A 26,435-nucleotide genomic window follows, 5' to 3' on the forward strand; every position below is an offset into this window, starting at 1 on the left:
AGTGATCCTGAAGGATCACTGCTAAACTTATCACTCCAGGACAGGAAACTCAGCAGTGTCTCCACTCAGTGATAGGCAAAAACCTGCCACCAAGCAGAACCTCTCTACTTCCCAGGAAGGAAGCAAATGATGAATATCAATAAATATCATCATTGGGAGTTTATACCAAGGTTGAAGTAATGTAGAAATCCTATATTTTCCGTATACAAATAGTGAAAAGGTGTAGCGTCTTATTATTAAAGTACTCTGGATTAGAGATAGATGTTAAGTTTTTCCAGTTGGTTAGACTATTAATTAAAGATGCCAAGAAATTATATTTTTGCTTTAATCTTTTATCCAAATGTAAGCAAACGAAGTTTGCACGTAAAGTATCTTCACTATTTGGGCTCCTTGTATATAGAGTATAATGACTTCGCATCACCAGTCTGGGTCGTGGCCTTTCTCATAATGCATAGCATTATACATATCTGAAAGGGTGTGTGCTTAGCATTAGGGGATACTAAGGCAATTGATGTGAAGTCATTAGCCTCTATACAAGTAGCCCAGTCATGAAGATACTTCATACCTAAACTTTCTTTGCTTAAACTTGGATAAAGGATTAAACCAAGAATAAAATTTCTATGCATCTTTAATTTATAGTCTAAGTAGAAAAACTTTCAACATTTCCATCACTGTTGCATGGATTGAAAAGAAACTACTTAAAAATTATACAGTTGTTACAGCACTTTTTGCATTCATTATCAGATGAGGAATATTTGTCATTATTTTCCTATTATGTTTTCTCTGAATTCTGCAAATTATTTCAGCAAAATTAACACACACACAAAATATATACACACACACACACACACACACACACACACACACACACACACACACACACACACACACACATATATATATATATATATATATATTTTTTTTTTTTTTTTTTTTTTTTTTTTTTTTTTGATCAACTTAATCCAGACAAGCCAAATTTTTGTCAAGTTCTTAGTTTGGGTTTGCTGTTTGTTTCAGTTCACGATCTTGGTTTTGGTTTCAATTTACTATTTTCAGTTTTGGTTTTAGTTCACTATTTTTGTTGAGTGCTACATGTTTTGACTGTCTCTAAAATGTTTATGAATAATTCTGTTTATTTTTAATAGTGTAAACAATTTGCCATTTGTAGTATTTTATTAATTTTGTGTAGCTATAAAATGGATACATCTCCAAGAAAGCATTCAGAAATATGTGCTCTTTCTCATATATGTGCACACATCCAAGACTTAGAGACAAATTGCCAATAAGTGTGGTATTCGTTTGAGTACTCTTAGTGTGATTTAAAATCACATTAAAGATAAAAAAAGGTAAATGTCCTGACAGAAAAGGAAAATATTGGCAAAAAAGAAAACTACACTTACTCAACATCGTTTACTAGTTAGGGAAAGCCAAATTAATCCAGGATTGGCAGCTAGTGGGATTAATGTTTGTGACATGACATTCCTCGAAGATTGTTGTAAGCAGAGAGGACAGCTCACAGACCAAAAAAAGAAACAACTGTCAATAAAGACTATGCAGAAAAGAGGCTGCAGTGGCAAAAGTGTACAAAGATTGGACTGTTGAAGTGGAAGGTCATATAATTCAGATGAGTCATTTCTTTGTCCAAGGAGAGTGAGTACCCTATGTTCACAAATCAGTGGCCAAGAAGACTCTCCCACCTACTTTCAACAAGATCCTGAACACCCAGATAAAAAGATGTTCTGGGTTTGTTTTACACATGATGATCCAGGATCAGGTACCTGTCGACAGTATATGAAAAGTTGCCAATACATAAAATTATTGGAGAAAAGAGTGGTTCCACAGATCCAGAAAGATGAACTCATCTTTCCACAGGATCTCACTCCATGCCACACTTCAAAAAAAGTAAGTGTTTCTCAAAAATCACAACATTCAATTGTTTCATTGGCCAGGTAACTCTCCTGACATTAATCCAAAATTTGTAGGCTATAGTGAAAAAGAGGCTTGGAAAATTAAATTGTGATACAAAGGATAACTTAATATAATCCTTCATAAAAGTACGGTTTCGAGATGCAGAAATAAGAAAAATGTGTTCTACGTTGGCCATATTTATGACTGGAGAGAATCTCTTAGTGGGGGAGTAATCATCTATTACATGTACGTGGGCTGTTCAATAAGTAATAAGACTAATTTTACTGTGGCGAAACCACTCATCGCAATATTAATTTCTGTGGAATAAAGAAATGTTGCTGTATGTATTAACAAAAGAGGTTATGGGCGTATACGGGCTGATGTGCCAGAGTGTCACGTGACTAAATGCAAGTGCTCATCGGCGCGCCTACGAGGTGTGACCAGTCTTCGAAATGGAAGCGTCCTTGGAACAGCATTATGCGATTAAATTTTGAATATGAGGGAAGACTTTCAATATCCATCACAGAGACAATGATCACAGCAGTGATTATCATCAAGCACGTCAAAAGGAAGCATCCATTGCTGAAGAATGGCTTCTTATTGCACCATGATAATGCAAGGCCACATCTTGCTGGTTGTGTAGTGGACGTTTTGCAGAAGAACAACACAGATATCCTACCACACCCTCCTTACAGTCCTTATCTCTCACCATGCGATTTCCAGCTGTTTCCTCAGCTCAAGAAACCACTAAGAGGCCGCCATTTCGAAAGCAACAAAGCATGTGTAACAGCTGCAGAGGCAGTTTTGAAAGAACTCTCAAAAAACGGACTCTCACATGTGTTTAAGAAGTTGACGCAACGTTGGGACAAATGCATTGAGTCTCATGGTAGTTACTTCAAAAAAGACCATGTAAATGCTGACAATTAAAGGTAATCTGTTTTCTGTATAAATAATTATTGAACAGCCTATGTATTATTGCCTTCTGCATACAATCAAGAATTCTTAAGGATGTTTGGATGTACCATCCCAAATGTAAGGATGGTAATCTAAGGTTGATCAAATTTGAGATTTATAAAGTGATATTAGAGTTCAGCAGGAGAGAAGTAGTGTTTTGAATGAAAAAGAGTACCAAGATTTTTTCAAGGCTAAGGAGTCTCTTGATGTAATATGCTTATACCAGGATAAGCTGGATATGAAAGCTAGCCCAAGAAGGAGAAACTGATCATGAAAGAAAATCGGAATATTATCAAAAGTAAGAGGGAGTGAAGTTGGATCTTTCATCTGCGTTTTAATAGTATTAAAATTCACTGAGAGAATGGTAAGGAGATTTGTGTTTGACATCGAAGCTTAATGATCTGCCATAACCAATCATTTGAGTACTGCAAGGTTTCTCAAATGAAGAGGAATGGAGAGTATTGTCATCGCCAGTACTATTAATAGCATTTGAAGTCAGAGAAAAGGTCATTGATGTAAGAAGGAACAACTTTGGTTAAATTTAAAAAAAAAAAAAAAAAAAAAAAAACCACTTGGGTACGCCAACATTGATAAACCTGATGAGAGGAAGCCATCTGCTGTGACAGGCAATGAATGACCAGAGAGGAAGCCAGCAATCCAGTGACAAAGACCATAAGATGTTAGCTTGTTGAGAAGACCTCAATGCCTGGTATGATTAGAATCGTTAGAAATATGAACATCAACAACGTTGGTTTCTCCTGATCTTTCCATTGCCTAAAGTTGCTTAAGGTTAGTTGATGTGTGCCATAGAATAAGAATGGCAAAATCTAGATTGGCCATCACTAATTAATTCACAGGTCTGCAGGTAGTGAAGAAGTTGGTTATTGATGACCATCCATCAATTTGAAGACTATTGGAGTGAGAGAAATGGGACAGTAGTGAAATGCATCTGTATGTCCTCCAACTAGAAATGATCGCTGATTAATTAATAATAAATTGCCCATTTGTGAGTAGCATTGTGTCAAAAAAAAAAAAAAATTAAAATGAGAATCAGCTAATGCCTTTTATTCCCTTATAAGGAGTAGGTGAGGCCTTTATATGCCATCTAGCTTTTGGAGACTGAGTGGGCAGTTCAATCTCCACCAGTAGCCAATCAGAGATAGCTTGCCCCTGTCTATCGCTAATTATAGCAGCCAACGATGAAGAAGCTGGCAAACAAGTGCTGCCATCTCTTGGTACCTAACCCTGACAAGATATGTCACTGTCCAAAATAATATGGGTACTACGGTTGATTTTCTTGAGTTTACGGGATGAAAAACCTGAGTTTCCGGGAGGAAAAACCCACTTGCCTGTGCCAGAGATCGACTAAAACTCGGGAACTGGTCGAAGAAAGGCTTAGAAAAAGTTTCTCCAGTCGGTGACTAGACTTAAACTTAAGTCAAATTTCGAGAGACCAAGCGCAGAGGATGCAAGCGTCACTTCCACTGTGCTACATAGGCCTAGCATTGTGTTATGCTAGAAAATGGTTGCATTTGTCCTTCAGTTAGAAAGACCTGAATTTGAATTCCATTCAGGGTGCAGTGAACCTTTATAAGACCTTTTAAAGAAGATTAGTCACAATGTTTTTCTTTCCTAGAAATTCAAGTGTTTATATAGCAAAACAGACAAACCTGCCAGAGGAACACTTAACTAATAGACATAATATATTACCTTATGGCTTTAGTTAGCTGTATTTCCACTCAAAACCAATTTCACTTCACATTGTAAAGTTCTAGTTAGCAGTATCGAGCTATCCTAATGTAATATCAGTCAGACTTAATGTAACCTGAAATTTCTAGTTGAAAACGCAACAATGCTAAAGAATAAAGTTCTGAAGGCATACAAAATGACAAATTGTCATTTTGCTGTTATGTAATGTTACTAAGAAGTTTTCATTATTAATTATCCAGGTGAATATTAATTTAAGAGATAACTTATATAATATTTATAAATATTATGGAGATCACAGTTCAAGTGGCCTAATTTGTTGTTTTTGATTTAGTATTGTAAACTATTTCCATGGATAAAGATTCATAAAATCAACAGTTATTATGTTTTAGTTTGCTCTGTTCTACTTTATTTATTCTTTGTAGATATAAAATATTTTTATGTGCTTGCTTAATGGCAGAGCATTTTTCCAATTTTTATTTTTTTATTTATCTTTTTTTAAATTTTACAACCACATGTTACTACCAGACTCCACACGTGTTTGTCATCTATCTGCAGAGTACTTGGTAGAATTTGAGATTCTTTGAAGAGATGTGTAAACAATATCGTGAATAAGCAGAAAAAATGTCTAACAACAGCATGATGAAATGTTTGCTCCTGAAGTGCAAAGATTAATAATGTTAATAAGGCTATCTAGGATGCAGAAAGGCATAGTTGCAGTTCATTGTTTTGGCAAGTGTATGAAGGAATATGAGAGGGTGTAGAGTTGATGAAAGTAGCAAAAGAGAAAAGTAAGAAAGTAAGGATAGTAAGTATTGACACAATATGGCAGAGGCCAGTTGAGAAAGAGGGGCATAATTGCACATGAATCATTTTATAGGTTATATAGGAAAAATTATGTGGATGTGTGGAGTGAGAAGTTAAGTGGATAAAAGGACTTATATAAAGTTAATGGTTTGCACTTGAATAGATCTTGTATTTGGAGTCAATAAAAAGACTGAATGGTGAAATTTGGGAGGTTCAAAATCAGAGAAACTAAATTGATTAGGTAGCAGGTGAGTAAACGTGTGGATATTAGTGAGACAAATAAGTGAGAATGAACAAAAAATGCTTAAGATAGTAATGCATATAACAAATATTAGAATGGGTTAGTTGATATTAAAGTGTAAATGTTTTAGTGGGATTAGGAGGCTACTGCACTTTATGCACACTAATGCCAGAATCATTTAGAACCAAGGGTTAAGGAGTTTTTGGCATTGGTTAGTTCTTCTAGACAGAAGTTATTATTAAGATGACTGACATAAGATGATAATAGTTACTAGGGTAGAATGTGAGATGTGTGGTATTTTCAGGGAAGATAGAAAATGATGAAGATGGGGGGAATGTTATTGCTGATAACAGATGAACTGTAGTCAAAACAGTAGTTCAACAAGAGATCAGTGAAAACATGCATTTGAGAGCATCCCATGAAGATACAGGTCAGCTGGACATAATATACTGTTGATTGTTGCTGTAGTCCAGGAGAAGTGAAGGATAATATGGATGTTACACATTGACAGATAAGTATGAATGTAGGATTATTATTAATTACAATTAATTATTAAAGGGGGGGGCTTTAACTATGGGAACATAGATTAGAAGAAGATGGAATTTATGCAGTACTTGGGGCAGCTTGTAGTAGTATGAAGGTGGTGGTGGGGGAGTTGAGAGTTCTGGAGCTGGTAATTACATCCAAAGATTTTCTATAATGAAGGCGACCACTACTTGCTGCCAGGTGGTGAGAGTGATCATGTGCACTTTACCTGGAATTAGCTGAACATATAGAATTTTCAATAAAGAAGGCTCTAATATATGTGATATTAGAGCTGATGATTATGACAAACATGGCATTATACCAAGTAGACTACTTGGTATAATACCATGGGGTGGGGTGGGGGGGATCCTGCAAGGGGTGGATGTTGATAGTTCATGAGAAATGGTCAAGAGGGGTTGAAGGAAGTAGTAGTAGTAGACTGTATACTTAGGAAGATAAATCAAGTCAAATGAATAGCATTATAAGCATTACTGATGGATTTCCCCACTTGAAACTGACCCACTCCTCATCGTTAAAAGCAAAGATTACGAATGAGTTCTAGATGTTTGTTTGTTTTCTGGAGGGAATTTATTTCAAGCAGCAATGCATCCCCAAACATATTCTATAGGGTTAAGATCTGGAGAGCATGCTGGCCACTCGATTCAATTAACATGTTTGATCTCCAGAAGTATCTCCACTGCTCGTGTATAATGTGGTGTGTCATCGATTAAAATGAATTCTTCGCCTACAGCATCACGGAAGCAATCAAACATCATACAGAACAACTTTGTTGCAATATCATTCACCAGTCATATTCCCTTTTTCCAGCACTTGTAGCTCAGTGCATCCATTAAGCATAATGCCTCCCCACACCCTGATCCCAACACTGCTGTGTCTATCCCTTTCAAGAGCATTCTAGTGATGTGTAAGCAGTGCCACTTTCACACCAGATCAAGTGTCATTTAGAATCGGAGGAAAGACTAAAATGGCTCTCATCTATAAAGAGTACATTAGCCTATTGGTGTCTTGTCCAGTGATTTTTTTTTTTTTAGATACAACACCACTGAAAACATGCTTTATGATGAGCTGTGGATAAAGGGACACAGCCTACAGGCCGCAGACATCTTGCCACAGTTTATTGAGATATCTGCATACCTGTACTTAAATGGAGCCAACTTGCGAGCTGATCTGCCATGGTGCATCGATTATGTTTTGCAGTTATAACCAAAAATCTGTCTTCATGCTCCATAGTAGAGCAAGGATGTTCTCTTAGCAAACAGTTGTACAACATTCCATTAGTTTGAAACACTGTTAAGAGCTTGGATACAATGCCATGTGAAATTCCAAACTCTGGCAATATCAGTAATTTTGCGACCTCCTTCAAGCTTTCCAATAATTCTGACCTGTGTGAAATCATCTAGATGATGGCTTTGAGACGTTACAAGAAATCCAAGTTTGCAAATTTATTCCTTCACAAAAAGCACTTCCTTCGAACACAATTCATTTTTAACAGGATAGAAGGCCTTGCATCCTGTTGAGTGCTACCATGTGACTTGTACGTGATTCAAAAATCTGAATGTGTACCCACATTCTACTTGAAATCGTCAGTTATGCAAATTGCCCCAATCTGATTCATCTGAATTTGTGGTTGTAATCTTCAGAAATAGTGTTTGTCCTTAGTTTTAGGTTTTGGACATCAGTGTATGAAGATGTGGATAAAAGATGACTGAGAGATCCAAGAGAAACTTGACTAGCCCTGTGTGCTGTCTGTTGAGGACAGGAGTCCAGGAGAAAGCCTATCACCAGCCCTGTGTGCATTCCTTGATAGAGCAATTAACTATTGCTCTGTCACGCAATACTTGATAGAGAGCTTAGTAGAGATGTCTTGCAGGATGATTTAAATTGACTGGTAGTATGGGCAAAGGACAGTGACTGTCAGTTTAATGTGCAAAATGTAAGATTATGCATTTTGAGATGAATAGATAACCAGCTGTGTAGTAATTTTATTTCTAGAAAATCAAAGCTAGAAATCTTAAGGTATTGGTGGATAGGGAATTGAAGTGCAGAGGACACATTGCAAGAATGGCTAAAATAGCTCATAGGATTACCTGTGGTTATCTGGTTATTGAAGATGGTGCATGACAAACAGATAAGGAAGTTGTTACAACCTTGTTGCATCTGGGTACCATGCACAGATCTGGTACCTTCGATTTCTTGGGAATAAGGAAAAGGTTTGAGAGGAGCCATAGGCCGAGTGATCATGATAGTAGCAAGTCTATGGAATACTCTGTGAGAATAGTTTGAGGATATGTGGATTACAGAAATTGATAAGCAGAAATCAGGTTTTCATTGTATTGATAGACAACATTTTTCAATACATGAACTAGTGAGGAGTACAATTAGGTTATTCCTTGAAATTGAGCAAAGGGCATTAGCAAAGACGTGAAGGCTACTTTTTTGTTGGGAGAGTGGTGAATAAGTGGAATGGGTTGCTGGTGTCTTGTTGGTGAATGAGTTCAAAGCAAAGCATGACAGATCTTGTGTACATATTGGTTAAATGCTTGGTGAAATGTTCACAGCCCCTCGATGAGTGTGTAATTCCATGTAGATATCTGTGTAATAATAATCATTAAGTGCCATAAATATTATATAATAATTAACATTATCAGATTGACCAGATTTTGACATGTATAACTATGTTGGGGGAAATTGTAAAATAATTATGAAAAAAAAATGGAAGATGACAAAAGCATCTTTGCTTTGATAAAGCTGTAAACATGAGAATGTATTAAACAAAAGTTTCACAGAACTGAACTTAATACTTGACTCTGAAATAAAAGTGGCATTTAAAACTATCTGTTGTAAAATTGATCAGCGTTCACTTATGCTATACTGTCATACAGAAATCAAATAGTGTAATGTCCACTTTTGTATAACAGAGGATGAAGGATTTACATTTCCTGTAACTTTTTGGAGTTATCCAAATGTTATTAAATTCTTTTTGATTACTTTTTTACTTAGACTGCATATAGGTGATCTGAGTATGTTTTGGAAAAAAAAAACAAAACAAAACTGAGGACTTTCCATGATAATGACTCAGCGTTTTAGAGAAGTTATTTTATAATAACTGTGAAGTGAGGGAATGAGGAAAAGAGTTTAGAACAACAGTAAATAAGTTTTAAAAGCTGTTATAAATGCTACTGCATAATTTGGGGTTAACAATTATTTAATTAGATAATAATCACAGTGCTATTAGAGTATTCATTTAAGTCATAAATTTGTAATATATATCAGTACTTAGATATGTAAAAAAAAAAAAAAAAAAAAAATCTTAGACTTAAAATGGAAATGAAATTTAGAGAGAATTAAGTATTGGTCTACTATTTCAGTTAAATTTTATGTGAACATTAATAAAATATCAACAAAACATCCAAACAACTTGTCAGAAATTATATAACCTTTCAGCCATTTTGTATTAATCTTTATTTAATGTTTCAAAAGTTGAGTGTTTTTAATTATTTTGGATTATAAATGCTGCCCTTGATGGCTGTAAGCATTGCTTTGCAGTGGCATTGTTGCCATTGATAATCAACATTTTTATGCATATGTCTATGAAGTGTGTTTGTGTGAGTGAGCGAGTGAATGAGCGCGCATGCGTGTGTGCGTGTGTGTTTGCACACTCACACACGCATATATATTTAGCTTGGTTTTGCTAGTGCACTGCATGGTATCTGAAAAAAAAAAATTAATTAAATAAATAAAACCTTGTGTGGGGTTGCTGTTTTTAACCATTGTTAACGACCATGCCTGAATGTGGCAACACCAGTGGTCTCTTCCAAATATTTTAATAATTAAAAATTTTTAATTTTTATTTGAAGTATATATGCATATATATATTTTTGTTGTTTTGCTTTTCAAGAGGTCATCTGAAATAATAATCACAGTCTTATTATGCTCATGTTAAAACCTCAAAATTTAATTATTTTACTAACTTTGTTTTAGTTATCGGCAAAGTCATATAGTCAATAATACCTAAATGCAGTTACTAATAAGACTTTCTGTCTCTTCCTTTCTCCCCCCCCTTTCTCTTTCTCTCTCTCAGGAGAATGTCATTACTGCATTTTAACATAAGCAATTGATGTCGCGTGATTTATTATAGTTAATTTATGACTATGGGTTTGCCACAAAAGACATGGCCTTGTAGTAAAGTGTTTTCTTAGTTATTACTATAAGTGGCTCTTAAACTGCATGCATAGACACGGTGAGCTGACCTGTAATTGTTGCTCTTTTATTTTGGTTTCTTTCATCGCCTTGCTGCTTGCTGTGTCATGTGCTGCAACCTCTGCCCACTCCCTGCCACCTGCCAATCATTGGCCAATCACCACCAACTGCTCTGCATACTAATTAGCCGCACGTGGTCGAGACCTTGGTCGGCAAGAAGCGCCCTCGTGACCCTGCTGATGACCTCATTCTGGTATTGGCCCTTAGTGCTTTTGCATGTAGCTCTCCTAGAGTGTGCTGTAGAAGTACAGTGCAATCTCATGTAACTTGGAAGGCCACACACCTGGTCCTTCACAGCAGGGTGTTCTTAGTTGGTTAAAATATGCCACTGGACACTGGTAGGACAGTAATTACCAAGGCCTCTTGTAGCTGATTCTCTGTGCATGATAACATGGTTTGGTTGCTTGTGATCTAGATTAGCTTAACCTTTCTTTAGGAGAGCCAGTGTGGTTTTAACCGAATATTTATCCTGCATGGGTACAACTTCTAATAACTCAGTAAAATTTTAACCTTCCCATTGTATGCTTGAAGAAACTGGTTTTGTTATCAGAATCTTAAATTCTGTTTAAATTTTAGTGCACCCACAAAAAAATAATAAATAAATAACCTTGCCTAAACACATTCCAAGCTAGTTTCACTAATTAAAATAAAAAGTATATTTTCTTTCTTTCTTTCTCTCTCTTTCTCTCTCATGCACACGCATTATTAGCAAATGATGTAAGCTGAGGCATGCGCTTCCTGTACAAGTCAGCACAAATATCCGTCAAGGTTGCTCTTATGCCTCAAGATTTTGATTGTGCAAGTGATTTTGGTGCAGTAATTATAACTGACAAGGATATACTGCCTTTGTAAATCTAGAGTTTATTGCCCTTCTGCTTATTACATACTGAACACTAATCTAGAAATGCTGACAGACATACTATGTCATCCTCCGAGTATCTTCATCCACTTGGTTGATTCGTTACTCAGCAAGGACCAAAACTCTTTTCCCAGTAGTTCAGATACCCTTTAAAAATTTTTGTAATCAAGAATAGTATACACATTAGTGGAGTATTTGTTTTGGCAGAAAGTAAATCCTTAGTGCAACCTTTTATGAAGTTGTCCATCATTAGTATGAATATGTCATGATTATATACAAGAGTGTACTGAAAAGTAATTTCTGCTTTTTTTTTTTTCTTTTTTCTCTATTCAGTAATGGTCATAGATTTTTCATTTAAATTAAAATTGATTCTTTCCTTGAATTTGGTAATGGCAGTAGACATTCATCCTAAATACCATATTTACTTGAATATAACTCTCACTTTTTTTTACAAAATTTAAAGCTAAAAAATCGTTATGCAAGATATATACAGGGATATTTAGAAACTAAAGTTTTCAGGAAAATCCTGAAAATGGGTATGACTTACTAAGAGTCTCCTATTTGCTAAAGATCAAATAGCGTCATCTTCTTTCTCATTATTTCAAGCAAAAATTACCAGTAATTTACAAGACTTGAGATATGTAATGAACGATCCTTCACAAAAGATTGATGAGAAGTGAAAGCAGAGCACAAAACAGACATTCTAGCATGTTCATGACAGTTGATGTTTTGCCCGTTTATCGCGTCGATGAAACTTCTAATTACCGCTCATTATTGTCTAATTACTGCTTCCGTGTCATGCAGGCGGACTCGACTCTCACAAAGTTTCAATTCTTCGATTGAATTTTATTGCTGCTTGTTTGCATACCACTTCTGCATTGAGCTGGCAGGCAGACTTACACCCACATTATATGGTATGTTTCAATTTGTGGTAGAATTTTATTTGAAGTTAGCTTTTGTGATTTGTCTTAATGACATCAAAAATTTCAAATGCAATTAAACAAACACTTATTTCATGTAATTGAAAAATTGGACAATAGTTTTAGTTAGATGTTGTCTTTGCTAGTGCACAATATGGTTTTGCTTGAGTCTATACAGCATAGTTTTATGTGGGAGGGGGACATGTGATTCATTCATTAGTGCCGTTTTTATCCTAGTTGTCTCAAATTACTATTTGTTGGGAAATATATTACATAGACTGCAAATGTCTCTGTACCTTATTCAGTGATACAATAAAACTACTTGTTTTTCTTGCGTATGCAGTATAGTGGTTGTTGGGGAGGGTATGTTGTTTACCATGGGGAGCGAGTTACTATTGCCCTGCCATGAATGTGTTTAAACTTTTTTCATGTGTGAGGTATATGCAAAATTTTTAATTTCTTTTTTCATAAAATAAAATCAGGGGTGCGAGTTATATGCAAGGGCAAGTTATATTAGAGTAAATATGGTACACTTAATCATTCACTTCCCTGAAAGTAATGCTGATCAATGCTGCACACTTTCATCCCCATAAACAACTTCCATTGGCAAATGAGTTTCAGTTATTGTTTCATCTACCTTCACATCACCTCCTCAGTAATGTGTTGTTATTATTATTGTACGGGCACCCCCATGGAGTCCGAAGACTCAACCAAGGATATCGTGGAAAGAATCAAGTGAGAACTAAAGTTTTCATTGCTATAAATAGTGAACTCTTGTGGTACTAAAACAAATCTAACAAAGGAGCACAGTTCAGTTTGCATTTGCTACATGGGTTTTTTCATTAAAACAAATGTTAATGTAGATTTTCTTGGCTCTCACACACACTATCTGCATCTGCCAGTTAATTGTCCAGACACTCCTGTTATTTTAAGTTATGGAACATTCCAAGTTTCTTAATAAACATAAAAACTGGTGTATAGATAGTAGGAAGCAGTATTTCATTGTAGCAGTTAAATACAGGTGGTATGGCAACACAACGTGAATTCAGTGACTTTGAGAGAGGTGTCATCATGGACTGTCACATTGGTGGCATGGCCATACGTGCAATTGCCATTCAACTGGAGCATCCAAAATCATTGGTTGGCAATGTGATCAACAAATGGAGACTATCTGGCTTCACTAGTACAGGAAAACACCCAGGGCATCCACTGAAAATGACTGACAGGGACAGGAGGGTGTTAAAATGGGTGGCACATAAAAACCAGCTACAATCGGCACAGACCATCCGTGATAAGTTCCAGTGTACTAGTAACACCATAGTAAGCAATAATACTGTACAAAAAAAATTCCGTTTACTGGGTTTCCATTCATTCACCTGCTATCTGCTGCACATTGGTGGAAAGCCTCCCTCAAAGGGTACAGGAGGTGATCAAAGCCAAAGCTGGACATACTTGATATTAGGATTTGTTATTGGTATCAGTTATAAATTGCTCAAGCGTCCAGACAATTATTGATAGATTGTGTGTGTGTGTGTGTGTGTGTGTGTGTGTGTGCGCGTGCGCACGCTTGTTTCTCTCTCACACACAGGCACAGTTTTGTAAAACCGTAGTGCATAATTTATTGTTCAAACCTGAACTTCTTTACACAAACCTGTTTGCTTATATTTGGTTTGAAGAAATGCAAAGTAAATTTTCTATGGTATGCTTTTTGATGGTATTAACTCACAACACTATACTAATAAGACAAACTAATAAATTTGTTAAGTGTGCTGTTATTTTACTGGATTAAAACCAGCATCAGAGCATAAAGCTCTTGTTAGAAATATGTAGGCATTAGCAACCAAATATATCGTGTAAAGAATCAAGCAAGAACTAAAGTCTTGCCCCCCCCCCCAATAGAATGTATCGGCTTGGCCATTGAGCTGAAGGTAGTCTTAGAATTAACTTTCCCTATATTTTGGGTAAACTAATGCCCTGTACCTAGTTTTGCCATAAATACTGTTACAACTTCCTCACACCCTAGCAGTGTCCACAGAATTGCACGAGCCCAGTTACGTTAGTGGTGCTGTGCACAGTGAACATTCATGTGTTTATCTTCAGAGAGAGTGTTGTCCAGCTGTACATGTTAACATGCAGTGGGAAGATTATGACAACTGTGTAGCTGTAATAGCACTTCACAAGGTTGGAATCCAGCCACCTGTTATTTTCAACATGCTAAAAACACTCTGAATCAGTATGATGTTTATGTATGACTCTTAACCATTATAATGGTACAGAAGACATATATGACTGCCAAAGACCAAGTTGACCATGCTGCATTAAGACGCAACAGCTTGTGAGGGCTGTGAAGGCATGCCTCTGCCGTAATCCTTTGAGAACGCAGAAAGTAATGTCATGAGAGATGGATGTTTCGCAGAGAATGATGTTGTGTGAAGTCACTGAGGACCTGGGGATAGGAGCCTGTCATTGTTCTACTGGACACTTCCTAGCACCACAACTTATGTAGCAGAAGATGATAAAATCAAAGGCACTTCTCCAGCAGTACACAAGTAACAGATATCCTCTTCCATCATTTAACCACCAAAACAATTTGTTATTATTATAACACCTTCAGGGAGTCTGAAGACTCATCGAGGGAGGGCACCTGCTCTACAACTCTCCATCTCCACCACTCCACTAATCGCAACTACCATCATCTACACCAGCACCACCGACCACCACTATTTTCACAGACAGTCAGAAACATCCATGCCCACAGTGGGATTTGAAACCCACAGCCTTTTCATTGAAGAGTGGATATGCTAACCAGGCCAGCTAATATATATCCCAGATGGTTGCACAGCATGTGCCATAGCTCCCAGGATTCAGAAAGGTCATCATCCTGTGTTAGTGATAGTGGTTTGTGAGGGATGATATATCAAGGATATCCAAGTTGTATTTCTGTGAGAAAGGGGTCAAAACCTCTGCTAGAGTGCAACATGATGCTGTGCTCAAGCCTGTGGTATGGCCCCTGAACAGCATCTTGTTTCATGCTAGGCACTGGACCTTCCAACAGGACCCTGCCGCTGCACACAAAACAAGGACCACACAACAGTGGTTGGAAGTAAATGTCCCTGACTACATATCACCATCTGATTGGAGGTCTGGAAATCCCAATCCAAATCTGTTGGTTTTCAAATTGTGGTCAGATCTTGAGAGAGTAGCCTCAAGAAATTGCATCCTCCAGCATCACCAGCTTGAAGGTGGATGTTGAACATGCCACCATCTACATGGCCTCATAAACTTTAGGTGTGCGTGAAAGCTAAAGGAGGACATTTCAAATATTGAATGCTACTTTGTGTTATGCATGTGGTTTGTATATACTGAAAGCTGTGAATGATTTACTGATAGATTTAAAGATGCTGTTCAAGTTGTAACAGTATTTATGGCCAGACTGTACTTTCTCAGATTAAAGGAGTGTTTCATTAGTGCTGATTCCAAAATGTAATGAATTCTATGTAGGATTGTTGTTTTCTTCCTACTGATCCTGTCTAATCATTTGTCCTTAACTGAACAGATAAAAGTTGCTACTTAAGTGTAGTTTAAAAGAGCTGAGTCTTTTCCATTCATTTACGGATAAACTTCATTGTTTGGATGCTCTGGAGTGTATGTCAGTCTTTGAACTGATATGATGAACAGTTAACATATCCTGAAGAGCATTAAAATACATATGTATTTTTCTACATTTGGTACATATGCTACCATCATTATGGCAAATCAGTTTTTAATAGGCATGTTTTAGACACGTGTGCATATTGTCAGACCGAATTAAACAATCCTACATAAAGCCTTTTACAAATCAAAGGCTGTTTTTAGAGTCTACCATGATAAAGCATTAATAAAATAAAGGGCCAAAAGGCTTCACTTCGGCGATGTAAAAATTATTTAAATTAAGGGGATATTTAATCCCACGTTATTTCAAAGCCGAATAAGAAAACTCTAAGATAGAAATCAAAGAGTTTCATGCCGAATATAGCAAACTATTAAAGTTCGGCGAGTCCAAGCGTGAGCAAACACCTGGATAGTACAATACTGGGCAACTTGTAATAAAGGTGGATAAAGCTAGGAGCTTGGACTCGCCGTACTTTTAAAGTTTGCTATATTCGGCATGAAACTCTTTGATTTCTATCTTAGAGTTTTCTTATTCGGCTTTGAAATAATGTGGGATTAAATATTCCCTTAATTTAAATGATAAAGCATTCTTTTAAATGCAACAGTTGTACTGGTTTTAAGTTAAACAAAATTTGGGAGACTTTCTTTAGCTCAGTGACCAAACCTGCCTCTGTTTCTAATTTAAGAGTATGCACTAGGACTTCAATGTGTATGTTCTTGATTTTCTATTATTATAGTTTGAAGCATTCTGCTATATAGTGGTAGTTAGTGCTTATGTGTTTCTAACAAATGCTTTGTGCTCTCAAGATGCTGGTTAGAATCCAGTAAAATATCATCAGACTTGATAAATTTATCAATTTGTTAAGATTATTGTATTGTTAAATTAATATTTTCAGTAATCACCATCATGAATAATAACTGGTGCCTAAATTTTTGTATGCATTGAAGCATCTTGTCAACTTGCTATGTGAAATACTTTATATTCCCTACAGAATACTCATGAGTATTAAGTCTTGTTCCTTGACTTGACTTTTATAAGAATATTTGAAAGCTTAAGGTAATGGTTTTCAGTCATAGATTTATTAACACACCCTGTGTTTTTTTTTTTTTTATGGCACATGGATGTTGGTTCATATCCTTTTATTTTTAATTACTTAACTCTGATGTCACAGATGATAGATTAAGTAATTAAAAAAAAAAAAGAAAATATTGATGTGAAAAAAAAAATTATATATATATATTAAATACCACCAAGTGGAAATTAACTGAAAATTTTTCTGGCACGTTTAAGGTTGTGGCATACCAGTTAAGAAAGTCTGGCCTAGCATCACCACTTGCAATACCATTTTTAATGGAAATAAAATTTAAAACACGGACCACAGAAAGCATTACAGCCTACAGCTGAACAGAAAACATCTTTTATATGCTCATAATGTAGCAGAATGACAGTTGTTTACTTGAATGAGTCCACATATAAAATATTGCTTTGACATACAGGAAGCTTCTAATTGGCTTACATCATGTTATTTGATAACTGTGTGTGCATAGGTTTATCAAAATGAATAAAGTAGTGTGTGTACACATACACACATTTATATATAATATGGTTTCTCACACTGCAATAAAACATCAAATTTAATGCTTGAAAAATAAATAAATTTTCAAGCATTAAATATAGCTAAAAAAAGCAGATGTACTGTTAACACATTTTTGGTTGCACCTTGCCTTAACTTTGGTATCTATCTGAAGTAGTTTCTCTCCCTTTCTCTCACATGCACACACACACACATAGAAAACAAAATCATCCAAATAGTTGTTACTCCTCAGGAAGCAGGCACTATATATAGATAGATAGATATAAACAAACACAAAAAAAATTAATTTTCCCTTCATGTAATATTGTTAATTGCATGTTAATTTCACTTATGAAAGGCTAAAATAATGATCCCTCGAACCTCAGATGTACAAGTTCATGATTAATTTTTACAGACTAGGTACAGTAATTATTTGAGTTTGTCCTAAACCTTCCAAGGCCATGATGTTGTACTGTGCTTTCTGTTGTAGTTAACTGAACAGTCTCTTGCACTTCTCACTTGGTGGAGTTTGGTTTCAGAGAATGCTTGCAAAACTTGCTTAAAAGTTTTAGTCAGTTTGGGTTACACCGTTGATTTTAGCATATCATTCTCATTTAATTATAACAAAAAAAAAAGATTATAAAAGAAATGCCTATTGCAGTTCATTTAAATCATCAAAAGAAAAAGAATTTTAAATGTTGATGTATAAATCATATTAGGCTGAATTCTAAAAGAAAGATACAGAAAATATATCTAGACTACTACTTTGCAAAATTTGAAGTAATAATTTTGTTATCACATATAAATTTCATTGATAACTTTGGAATGCAGTATTTATATTTAGAATTTATTATTATTGTTATTTTTGTCAGTCCAACATATTTAAGATTCTGATATTACAGTTTAAATAATGCATAATTTGATAGTATTACTTATTTGATTTTACTTTTCTATCATTTTCTAAAATTGTATGTAGCAGTGTTTTGTCTTTTGTTTTTAACAAAAGGGGAAAAAAAATCTTTTTTTCATTTAATAAATATTTATCAAAAACAACATCGAATAGCATTGTTATTGTTTATATGTAAAAGTCTGATTTTCAGTTTAACTTCTAATTATTTGTAATGTTCCATTACAGAATCAATTTGCAAAATAATGGTATTTTACATTTTCATTAGAAAACAAATGCGAAATGTTTATTTCCTGAAATCTTTTTGGTGTGTCTTAAAATATTACATCAGATGATGAAAATTTTTCACTGTTAAATCTTAGGTGTATGAAGCTTATTGTTACCTAATTGGAAATTTGATTGTTCTAAAAATAATTTTTCATATTAAATTTCTGCACATGTCATCAGCCATATTCTCTGTGTATAATATTTTTAGCTACACCTGCATAATTAACTTTTTTAAATTTTTATGTTCTGTTTTTTTTATAAATATTAGAATTAAATATTTTTAAAAGTAAAATAATATAGACTTCCTTGCATATAGTTTTAAATCCATTGTCTGTTTCTTTCAAAAGAAAAAAAAAGAAAAAAGCTAAAATTACATGAGAGTGCAAGAGATATTTATTATATAATTTCTTTTATTCTTTTTCGCAAGTTTGTTTTTGTTATTTATTAAACTTTTTTGTAAAAAATTTTTATATTAAATATAATTTAGAATTCAGTGTGCATATTAAATAATTTAATATAAAACAAATATTCAAGTAAATGTTTTCAAATTGTTTGTTATTACACACTATTTTAAATAAGTTTTTACTGACTAATAACACTGTGATTATTAAATTTTCATGAGATTACTTTGATATCTTATAAACATCGAATGACCTATTTAACATGCTGTTTTCAAAATATCAAAGTATACTTTTTATATAAGAAAATTACTGAGCTACAAGTGAAGTTACAGTAAATAAGTGAAAAAAAAAAAAATTAAATCCACAAGTTGCTTATTTATTTGTACTCTTTTCATTTAAAATTATCTTAGGATTAAACTAGTTTAATAATTTTTATTATTATTATTTGAAAATCTGAAATGAATTTTTCCACATTCTTAAATCATTGAAAATATTTTACTCTGCGGATTCCTCTCTAGGCTTTTCCTGGCATGGTGCCATATACAAAACGTCCAGCTATAGATAAAAGTGGAGTTCCAGTGTACCAACCAAGTACTACAGCTTACCAGCAGGCTTTGGCCATGCAAGTACAGCAGCCATTTGTGCCTGTCACTTGTAAGTACATCCAGAAACAAGCGCTCCAGATGAGGACTGAGAAAATCTTTTTTTTTTTTTTTTTTTTTTTTTTTTTTTTTTTTTTTTTTAGAGTTTGTGTCTGATTTCCATCACAGTATTCAGTCATAATGGAATTCCATTAAGTGTGGCTGAATGTGTGAACTATAAAATGAAGGATAGTAACAGAGTAAATCTTTTTTAACTTTATTTATTTAAAATTTATGGCCAAATTAGCCTTTTAAAACTGTATATTATGAAATCTATCAAAAATTAAAAAGTTGAAAATTTTTGCATGAATATATATTACTTCCACCTATAGGAATTGTTCTTTAATAATAATAAAAAAATATGAAGTAATTATAAATTATGCTGTAAGTGTTAATGTTAGAGTTTTAATGAAACTTGATATTTTAAAATTTACTTGAACTAGCTGAAATTATGTTAAAGTTATCATGAGAAACTTTTTAATAGCTTAAAAAATCTTTAAATGATTCCAAGAAGCACCTTATTACACACTTTAATAAATGGCTATTAAAATTCATTTAATAGTCTTTAAGGTTAACTAGCAATGCTCACATGTGGACATACATACATCTGATATGCATCACTTCTCTTAGATAACTGAGAACCATTTTTTTTTACATGGCTTTCTTCTACTGGCTGCTCCTGCACCGTGTTGCCACGACTTTTTTCTATGCTTCTCACGCATTTCCCTGTGCTGCTGTCCATTAACTGCATGTGGTGGCCTCCTTCACTGCACCAACCATAACCCTACCCACACCTCCTGTCCCAGTACCCATGATGCACTCTGCTGCCATGGCAACTGCAGCCACCGGCACTGCCATCTCTAACGCCGCTAGTGTCACTTACTATGATGAGAAAGGCCAGGTATCACTTAGGTGTAGGCTATCCATTCTTTTCTTTCTGTCAGTGTTTTTAGTCTTTTCAGTGCCTTTCCTGCAAACTGCTAATTGCTCTTCCTGTATGTGTATGTGTCTTTGGGTATGCATATATATATATATGTATGTGTATTTCAACATTCCTGCAGGTATGTTCAAAATGCATACATCTTTCCACTACCCATTTATTAATTCATATAAATAGCCATGTGTTTAATTTGTATAATTCACTAATTGCAAATATCTTTTGATTTTCAGCACACCTTTCTGTATTTCAAAATTTCTGTGCATGGCAGCAACATTTTAACTTACACTTTATGCTAATTGAAAGAATAGTTTAAATTTTTTAATTATCATTTTTCTCAGAAAGGAATTGAAATAAGTGATCATGTAATTAATAATTATTTAATCAGTGTGTATGAATATGACAGTAAGGATACTAATTTATTTTCTCCTGTCTGTATTGAATAATCTAAAAATAATTTTAGATTAATATAAAGTTAGTTGGACTTATTTTAAAACTAGCAAGCTATCATTTGGCCAAAGTATTCCTTTTTTTTCTTTTGTTGTTGAAAATTTTCATTATTTGTTCTGCTAATACTTTGTGAAACAAGGTTTAAACTATAAGAAACAAACTTTTGTTTCTTCTTTACATAGTATTACAATTGTTCACTGCAGTTCATCTTGTTGCCTATAAAAAATACTGCAACAGAAATACGAAGATTGGATTGTGGCACTCTGAATTCTGAGTTATCCTAGAGACCTTTTTAATTAAATTAGGAAATTCATTAATTAATAGATTTAAGTATATTGTTTTGTCAATTAAAATGAAAAAGAATACATGTTTTGTATGGCTAAAGGTTGAGCATCTGCTTTCCTTTTGAACCAAATAGTATTCAGATTTTGGAATATAGTATTAGTACTGTTATTTATGGTTCCATTTAATCACAAAGACTCACTGCGGTAAATTCACTGCAGTCATCACAGTGTCTGTCATAAAATACCAACCAATTCAAATACTTTGATGGTTGGTATTTTATGGGGAGATTATCCAATTCCTATTTTAGCTCTTGGACTGATGCAAGATTGAAGTTCACTTACTCAGACACATCCTAAATTCAACCTGCTTACTCACCTCTAATGCAAGTAGTACCTTTTATAAGGCACATCCATCATTCACTGTCGCATTGAACCCCTTACCTACCAAAAGTGCTTCTTTGCACCAGTAACAAAGTCCTTTTGGTACAGTGTTCGTGTACATCATAGTACACGAACTTAAAGGCTTTCAAGTAACAGCGAATTAACTAGCACTTTCATACAGAGGTAATAGGTGTTTGTTTCCCCAGAATCTCGGGTTTTTCATTCAGTAAAACTTGTAGCAACCAGAGAATACACACACAATTTATGCATAATATACTTGGCTCATAGCTTTAGTTGCTTACTCTAAAACAGCCAATTCCAGTTGCTCACATTGCATTATATTGCAATTAGTACTGCTCATACGAGGTGGTATCAAAACGTTTCGAGACTAGGTTTGTAACACGCCAACAGATGGCAGCATAAGGCTGCAGTCACAGGAAGCACCTACCTTCATAAATTAGTGTGCCAAAAGACATCATCCTGTGTACATCGGGAGCTGTGCAATTGATGCTATTCTGACCACCTGTGTTACCACATCTGCGATTTCATCATGGACAGCAAGTTAGAACAAAGAGCAAACATGAAATTTACGTTTGAAAAAACGTGAAATTCGAGGATCATTACCAGTAACGAAAGTTGAGTGTACGGGTACGACCCTGAGACAAAGCAACAGTTTTCTCTGTGGAAGAACCCATCATCTCCATGACTGAAAAAGACGAGACAGGTCTGCAGCTCAACCAAGTGCATGCTCGTCGTCTTTTTTGACATTCGCAGCATTGTGCATCGTGAATTCGTCCTCAGGTGCCAGTCCGTCAATAGCGAGTTCTGCTGCCAGTTTTAAGGCGTTTGAGGGAGGACATTTGGCGAAAGCGACCAGATCTGTGGTGCATGAAAAACTGGATGCTCCATGACAACAATGCACCCTGTCACCGAGCTCTCCTCACACGTGAGTTTCTCACCAGAAACAACATGATCTCACTTCCGCACCCACCCTACTCGCCAGATTTGGCTCCTGCAGACTTTGCCCAAAGATGAAGATCCAGCTCAAAGGTCACAGTTTTGACACCATTGCTGAGATCCAGCACGAATCGCAGAAGGTGCTTGACATGCTTCGAAAAGAAGACTTCCAGGACACATTCCAGAAGTGACAAGAACGCTGGGAGCGCTTTATTGATATGCAAGGAGACTATTTTGAAGGTGATAGTGTGTAAACATAGATAAATAAAGTAATTTCTCGTAAACAGAGCTAGTCTCGAAACTTTTTGATACCACCTCATAGATGAAAAACATGAGTTTCTAGATGGAAAAATCTGCCACCTCAAATATGAGACACTGACTTACCTTTAGTTAAAATTCTTTAGCAGGATATTATGATACTACTATATCTATCTATATGTTCACTAGACATCCACAGATGCCGTATGGTCACTCCGATGCTCAGTGATGTGCCACACCAAGCCTTGCCATGTAGTTTTGTTGTTTGCTTTTCTCGAAACTTCAATTCTCTGAAGATTAGTTACTCCACACACACACACACACACACACACCATCCATCCATCTCATTGATGGTCTACCCCTTCCTCTCTTTCCATGACCTTTACCTTCTATTACTGTTCTGAGAAGTCCTCCTTCCATCCTTTTGATGTGTCCAAAATATTTTAACTTTCTTTTGTCAATATCCTTAAGGAGCCTTAAAGTTCTATTGATCTTTTCTAACACCCATTCATTTGTACGCCTTTCGAGTATATGATATCCTTAACAGCCTTCTGTAGCACCACATCTCAAAAGCAGATATCCTTTTCTTATCTGACTTCTTTAGGTTCCAAGTCTCGCATCCATATGTCGCTGTTGGAAAAACAACTGCATCCAAAATCCTCAACTTTGTTCCTTTGGAGATAGATCCATCCTTCCAGATTTTAGGCAAATCTCTGACTGTTGTTTTAGCCATTCCTAACCTCCTTCTGAAGTATTCTGAACAGCAATTCTTCACGTTAATAATGGATCCCAGGTACTCAAACTTGCTGACTTCCTCAATTCTTTTTCCATTAAGGTAAACTTGTTTCTCAAGAGCTTCCCTGTTTGTATTTCCTTCGAGAACCATAGTCTTTGTCTTTTTAGGATTTAGTTGAAGTCCTCTGTTATTCTGATCTTGTTAATTATGTCAAGAATTTGTCCTTGTTCTTCCATGTCATTACAAAGGAGCACTGTATCATCAGCATACCTCAGATTACTGATCAATCTACCTCCTAATTCCTGTCTTGAGCTTATCTAATGCTTCATGCATGATGTCCTCTGTATATATACTAAACAAGTGAGGAGAAATTAAACATCCTTGCCTTACTCCTTTTCTAACCTGAAGTCAATCAGTCAATCCAACACCTGTTCTTACTGTGGCTTCTTGCTCCCTGTACAAGTTGGCTATCAACCAGATAGCATGTCGAGGAAAATCCATTCTTTTCATTACTTCCCACAGTGTCACATGCTGAACACAGTCAAAAGCTTTAGAGAGTAGTCTAAGAAACATTACTAGAGGAAGTCTAAATTCTTTATATTTTGCTATGATTTGTCTAAGGCAAAAGATCTGATCTCTGGTGCCCTTACCTTTCCTAAAACCTGCTTGTTCCTCAGGCATCTCTACCTGAACTTTGGCCTCAATCCTATTTAGCATGATCTTCAATAAAATTTTGCTTGCATTGAGTTGTTTAACTAATAGTTCTATAGTTGTTGCACGCTTTCATATCTCCTTTCTTATGTAGTGGTATGAAAACAGACTTCTTCCAGTCTCTGGGCCATGATCCTGTCTCCCATTTCCTTGTAATCATTTTATGAAACGCTCTTATACCTCCATCCCCTGTGGTCTTAATTAACTCTGCTGGATTTCATCTGCACTTGGTTCCTTATTGTTGTTAAGTTACTTAATTGCTCTTTCAACTTCATGCCTAAGTGGAGGAGGTTCCAAATCAAAATTTTCTTGGTAAGAGGGCTCCTTCAAATTTTCTTTATCCACTCTACTGTACAGTTCCTCGCAATATTCTTTTCATCTGTTTTTGATTTCCATTTCTTCTGTTAGTAATGTCCATTCCTGTCTTTGATGACATTCAATTTGGGCTTAAAATTTTGCTATAAGTCACTAACTAAATAAAACATCCTTTTATAATTGAGCCTCCTCATCTGGAACTCTATCTCTTCACATTTATTAGTATAGAACTTTTTCTTGTCCTGCTTGATGGCTCTTCTGACTTCTCTATGTAATATCTTATATTCTTCAGTCCCTGTGTCATTTTGTTTTTCCAACTGCCTTCTTTTGATTAGTTCCCATGTTGAATCTGATATCCATGGGTCTCTTGGTCTTCTTATTGGACTGAGATACTTCTTGGCTGTATCCTGTATTATCACTTTGATTCCTTCCCAAAGCATTTCCTGTGAGGAGTTCTCATTTGTCTCCAGAAAATCATCCAACTGAGTTAATGTTTCTTCTGTGAATCCACTAGGAATTACTCTAACATCCAATATAGTGGAATGTGCCTGACTTGAAGTTCTTTTGGAGTCTTAGTCTTACTTTGGCTCTTACTAGCTATGGTCTGTACCACAATCTGCTCCAGGACAAGTGTGCACATCAGAGATGCTTGTCTTTCACCACTGGAGAGCCAGGATGCAATCAGTCTGGTGCCTTGACCCATCAGTGTTAGATATCCAAGTATAGATATCTAACAGGTAATAACTAATCTGTTAGCATGGGCAAATTCCAACAGTCTTTCACCACGAGTGTTGCGTCCCATAGACCAAATATGCCACAATCTGGCCTAACTCTCATACCCTTTCCCACTTTTGCATTTAAGTCCCTTAAGATGTAAAACATGTCTCTCCTTGGTAGGCAGTCCAAAATAGTTTGTAAGTTTTCATAGAATTCCTCACTCTTTCTTCTTCAGGCCTATCCATGTGGGGGTGCATAAACTACCACGATTGATACATTGGTAGGCTGAGCCTTAAGTCTAATTAGAAAGTATCCTATCATTAATGGGGTTATGACTAAGAAGGCTTCTTGCCTGAGCTGTCTTCAGTATCACAGCTACCCCATGATGTTTTGAGTACCACCTGAATAAATAACTAGTACAATCCTGTCTTTTGAAGTGACTTTCGCCATTCCATCTGGTCTCTGTAATTCCAAGGATGTCAATCTTATACCTATCCATCTCTTTACAGACAATCTCAAGAGAGCCGATCTGTAGACCTCAGAAATTCTGTGTGCCAATGTAAAATTCCCCTTCTAAGATTAATCTTATATCTTCTGTGTTGTTCATTCACAATATCACTGATTTTTGATGGAGATTGTAATATACTTCTCGAACAAAACCCTCTTCCTAAGCCCTGAACGCGGCTCTGATTATTCTGCACGGTAACCGATGCAGCATGAAATGCATTATAAGGCACAACCATATTAGCAATTTGGAGTGAAGTCACTGCAAGAAAGTGGTAGGGTTGCAGAGGCCCTTTCCACATGAGAAGAGATGAAAGAGCAAAATAGGAAAGATTCACCCCCTAGCTCTTGAATACTCTAATAGCACTGGGGGGAAGGAGCAAGAAGAAAAGAATAAAGGAGGAGGGACCAGTCTACAGTAAACGAAGTAAGGCAAACTTTTCATACTACTATACGAAAAGTTTTAAATCATTACCAACTACCTCCACCAAATTAATCTCTTATCTGTGAGGACTCCAGTATCACTAGATCTTGTATTTTGA

At 35.5% G+C, this 26,435-nt stretch overlaps 1 protein-coding gene across 1 annotated transcript in view; it reads left to right on the forward strand.

Moving 5' to 3' along the window:
* The window catches only part of LOC150100498 (muscleblind-like protein 2a), a 549,014-nt gene that overhangs the window by 423,154 nt on the left and 99,425 nt on the right, over positions 1 to 26,435 (forward strand). The window contains 3 exon segments of the mRNA XM_090402904.1: positions 10,551 to 10,616; positions 19,521 to 19,623; positions 19,625 to 19,656. Of these exon segments, the coding sequence (XP_090259030.1) occupies positions 10,551 to 10,616; positions 19,521 to 19,623; positions 19,625 to 19,656 (201 nt within the window).

Source organism: Typopeltis vanoorti, chromosome 13 (genome assembly GCF_054136105.1).
Source record: "Typopeltis vanoorti isolate ZY-2024b chromosome 13, IOZ_Tvanoo_1.0, whole genome shotgun sequence".
Taxonomy (NCBI): Eukaryota; Metazoa; Arthropoda; class Arachnida; order Uropygi; family Thelyphonidae; genus Typopeltis; species Typopeltis vanoorti.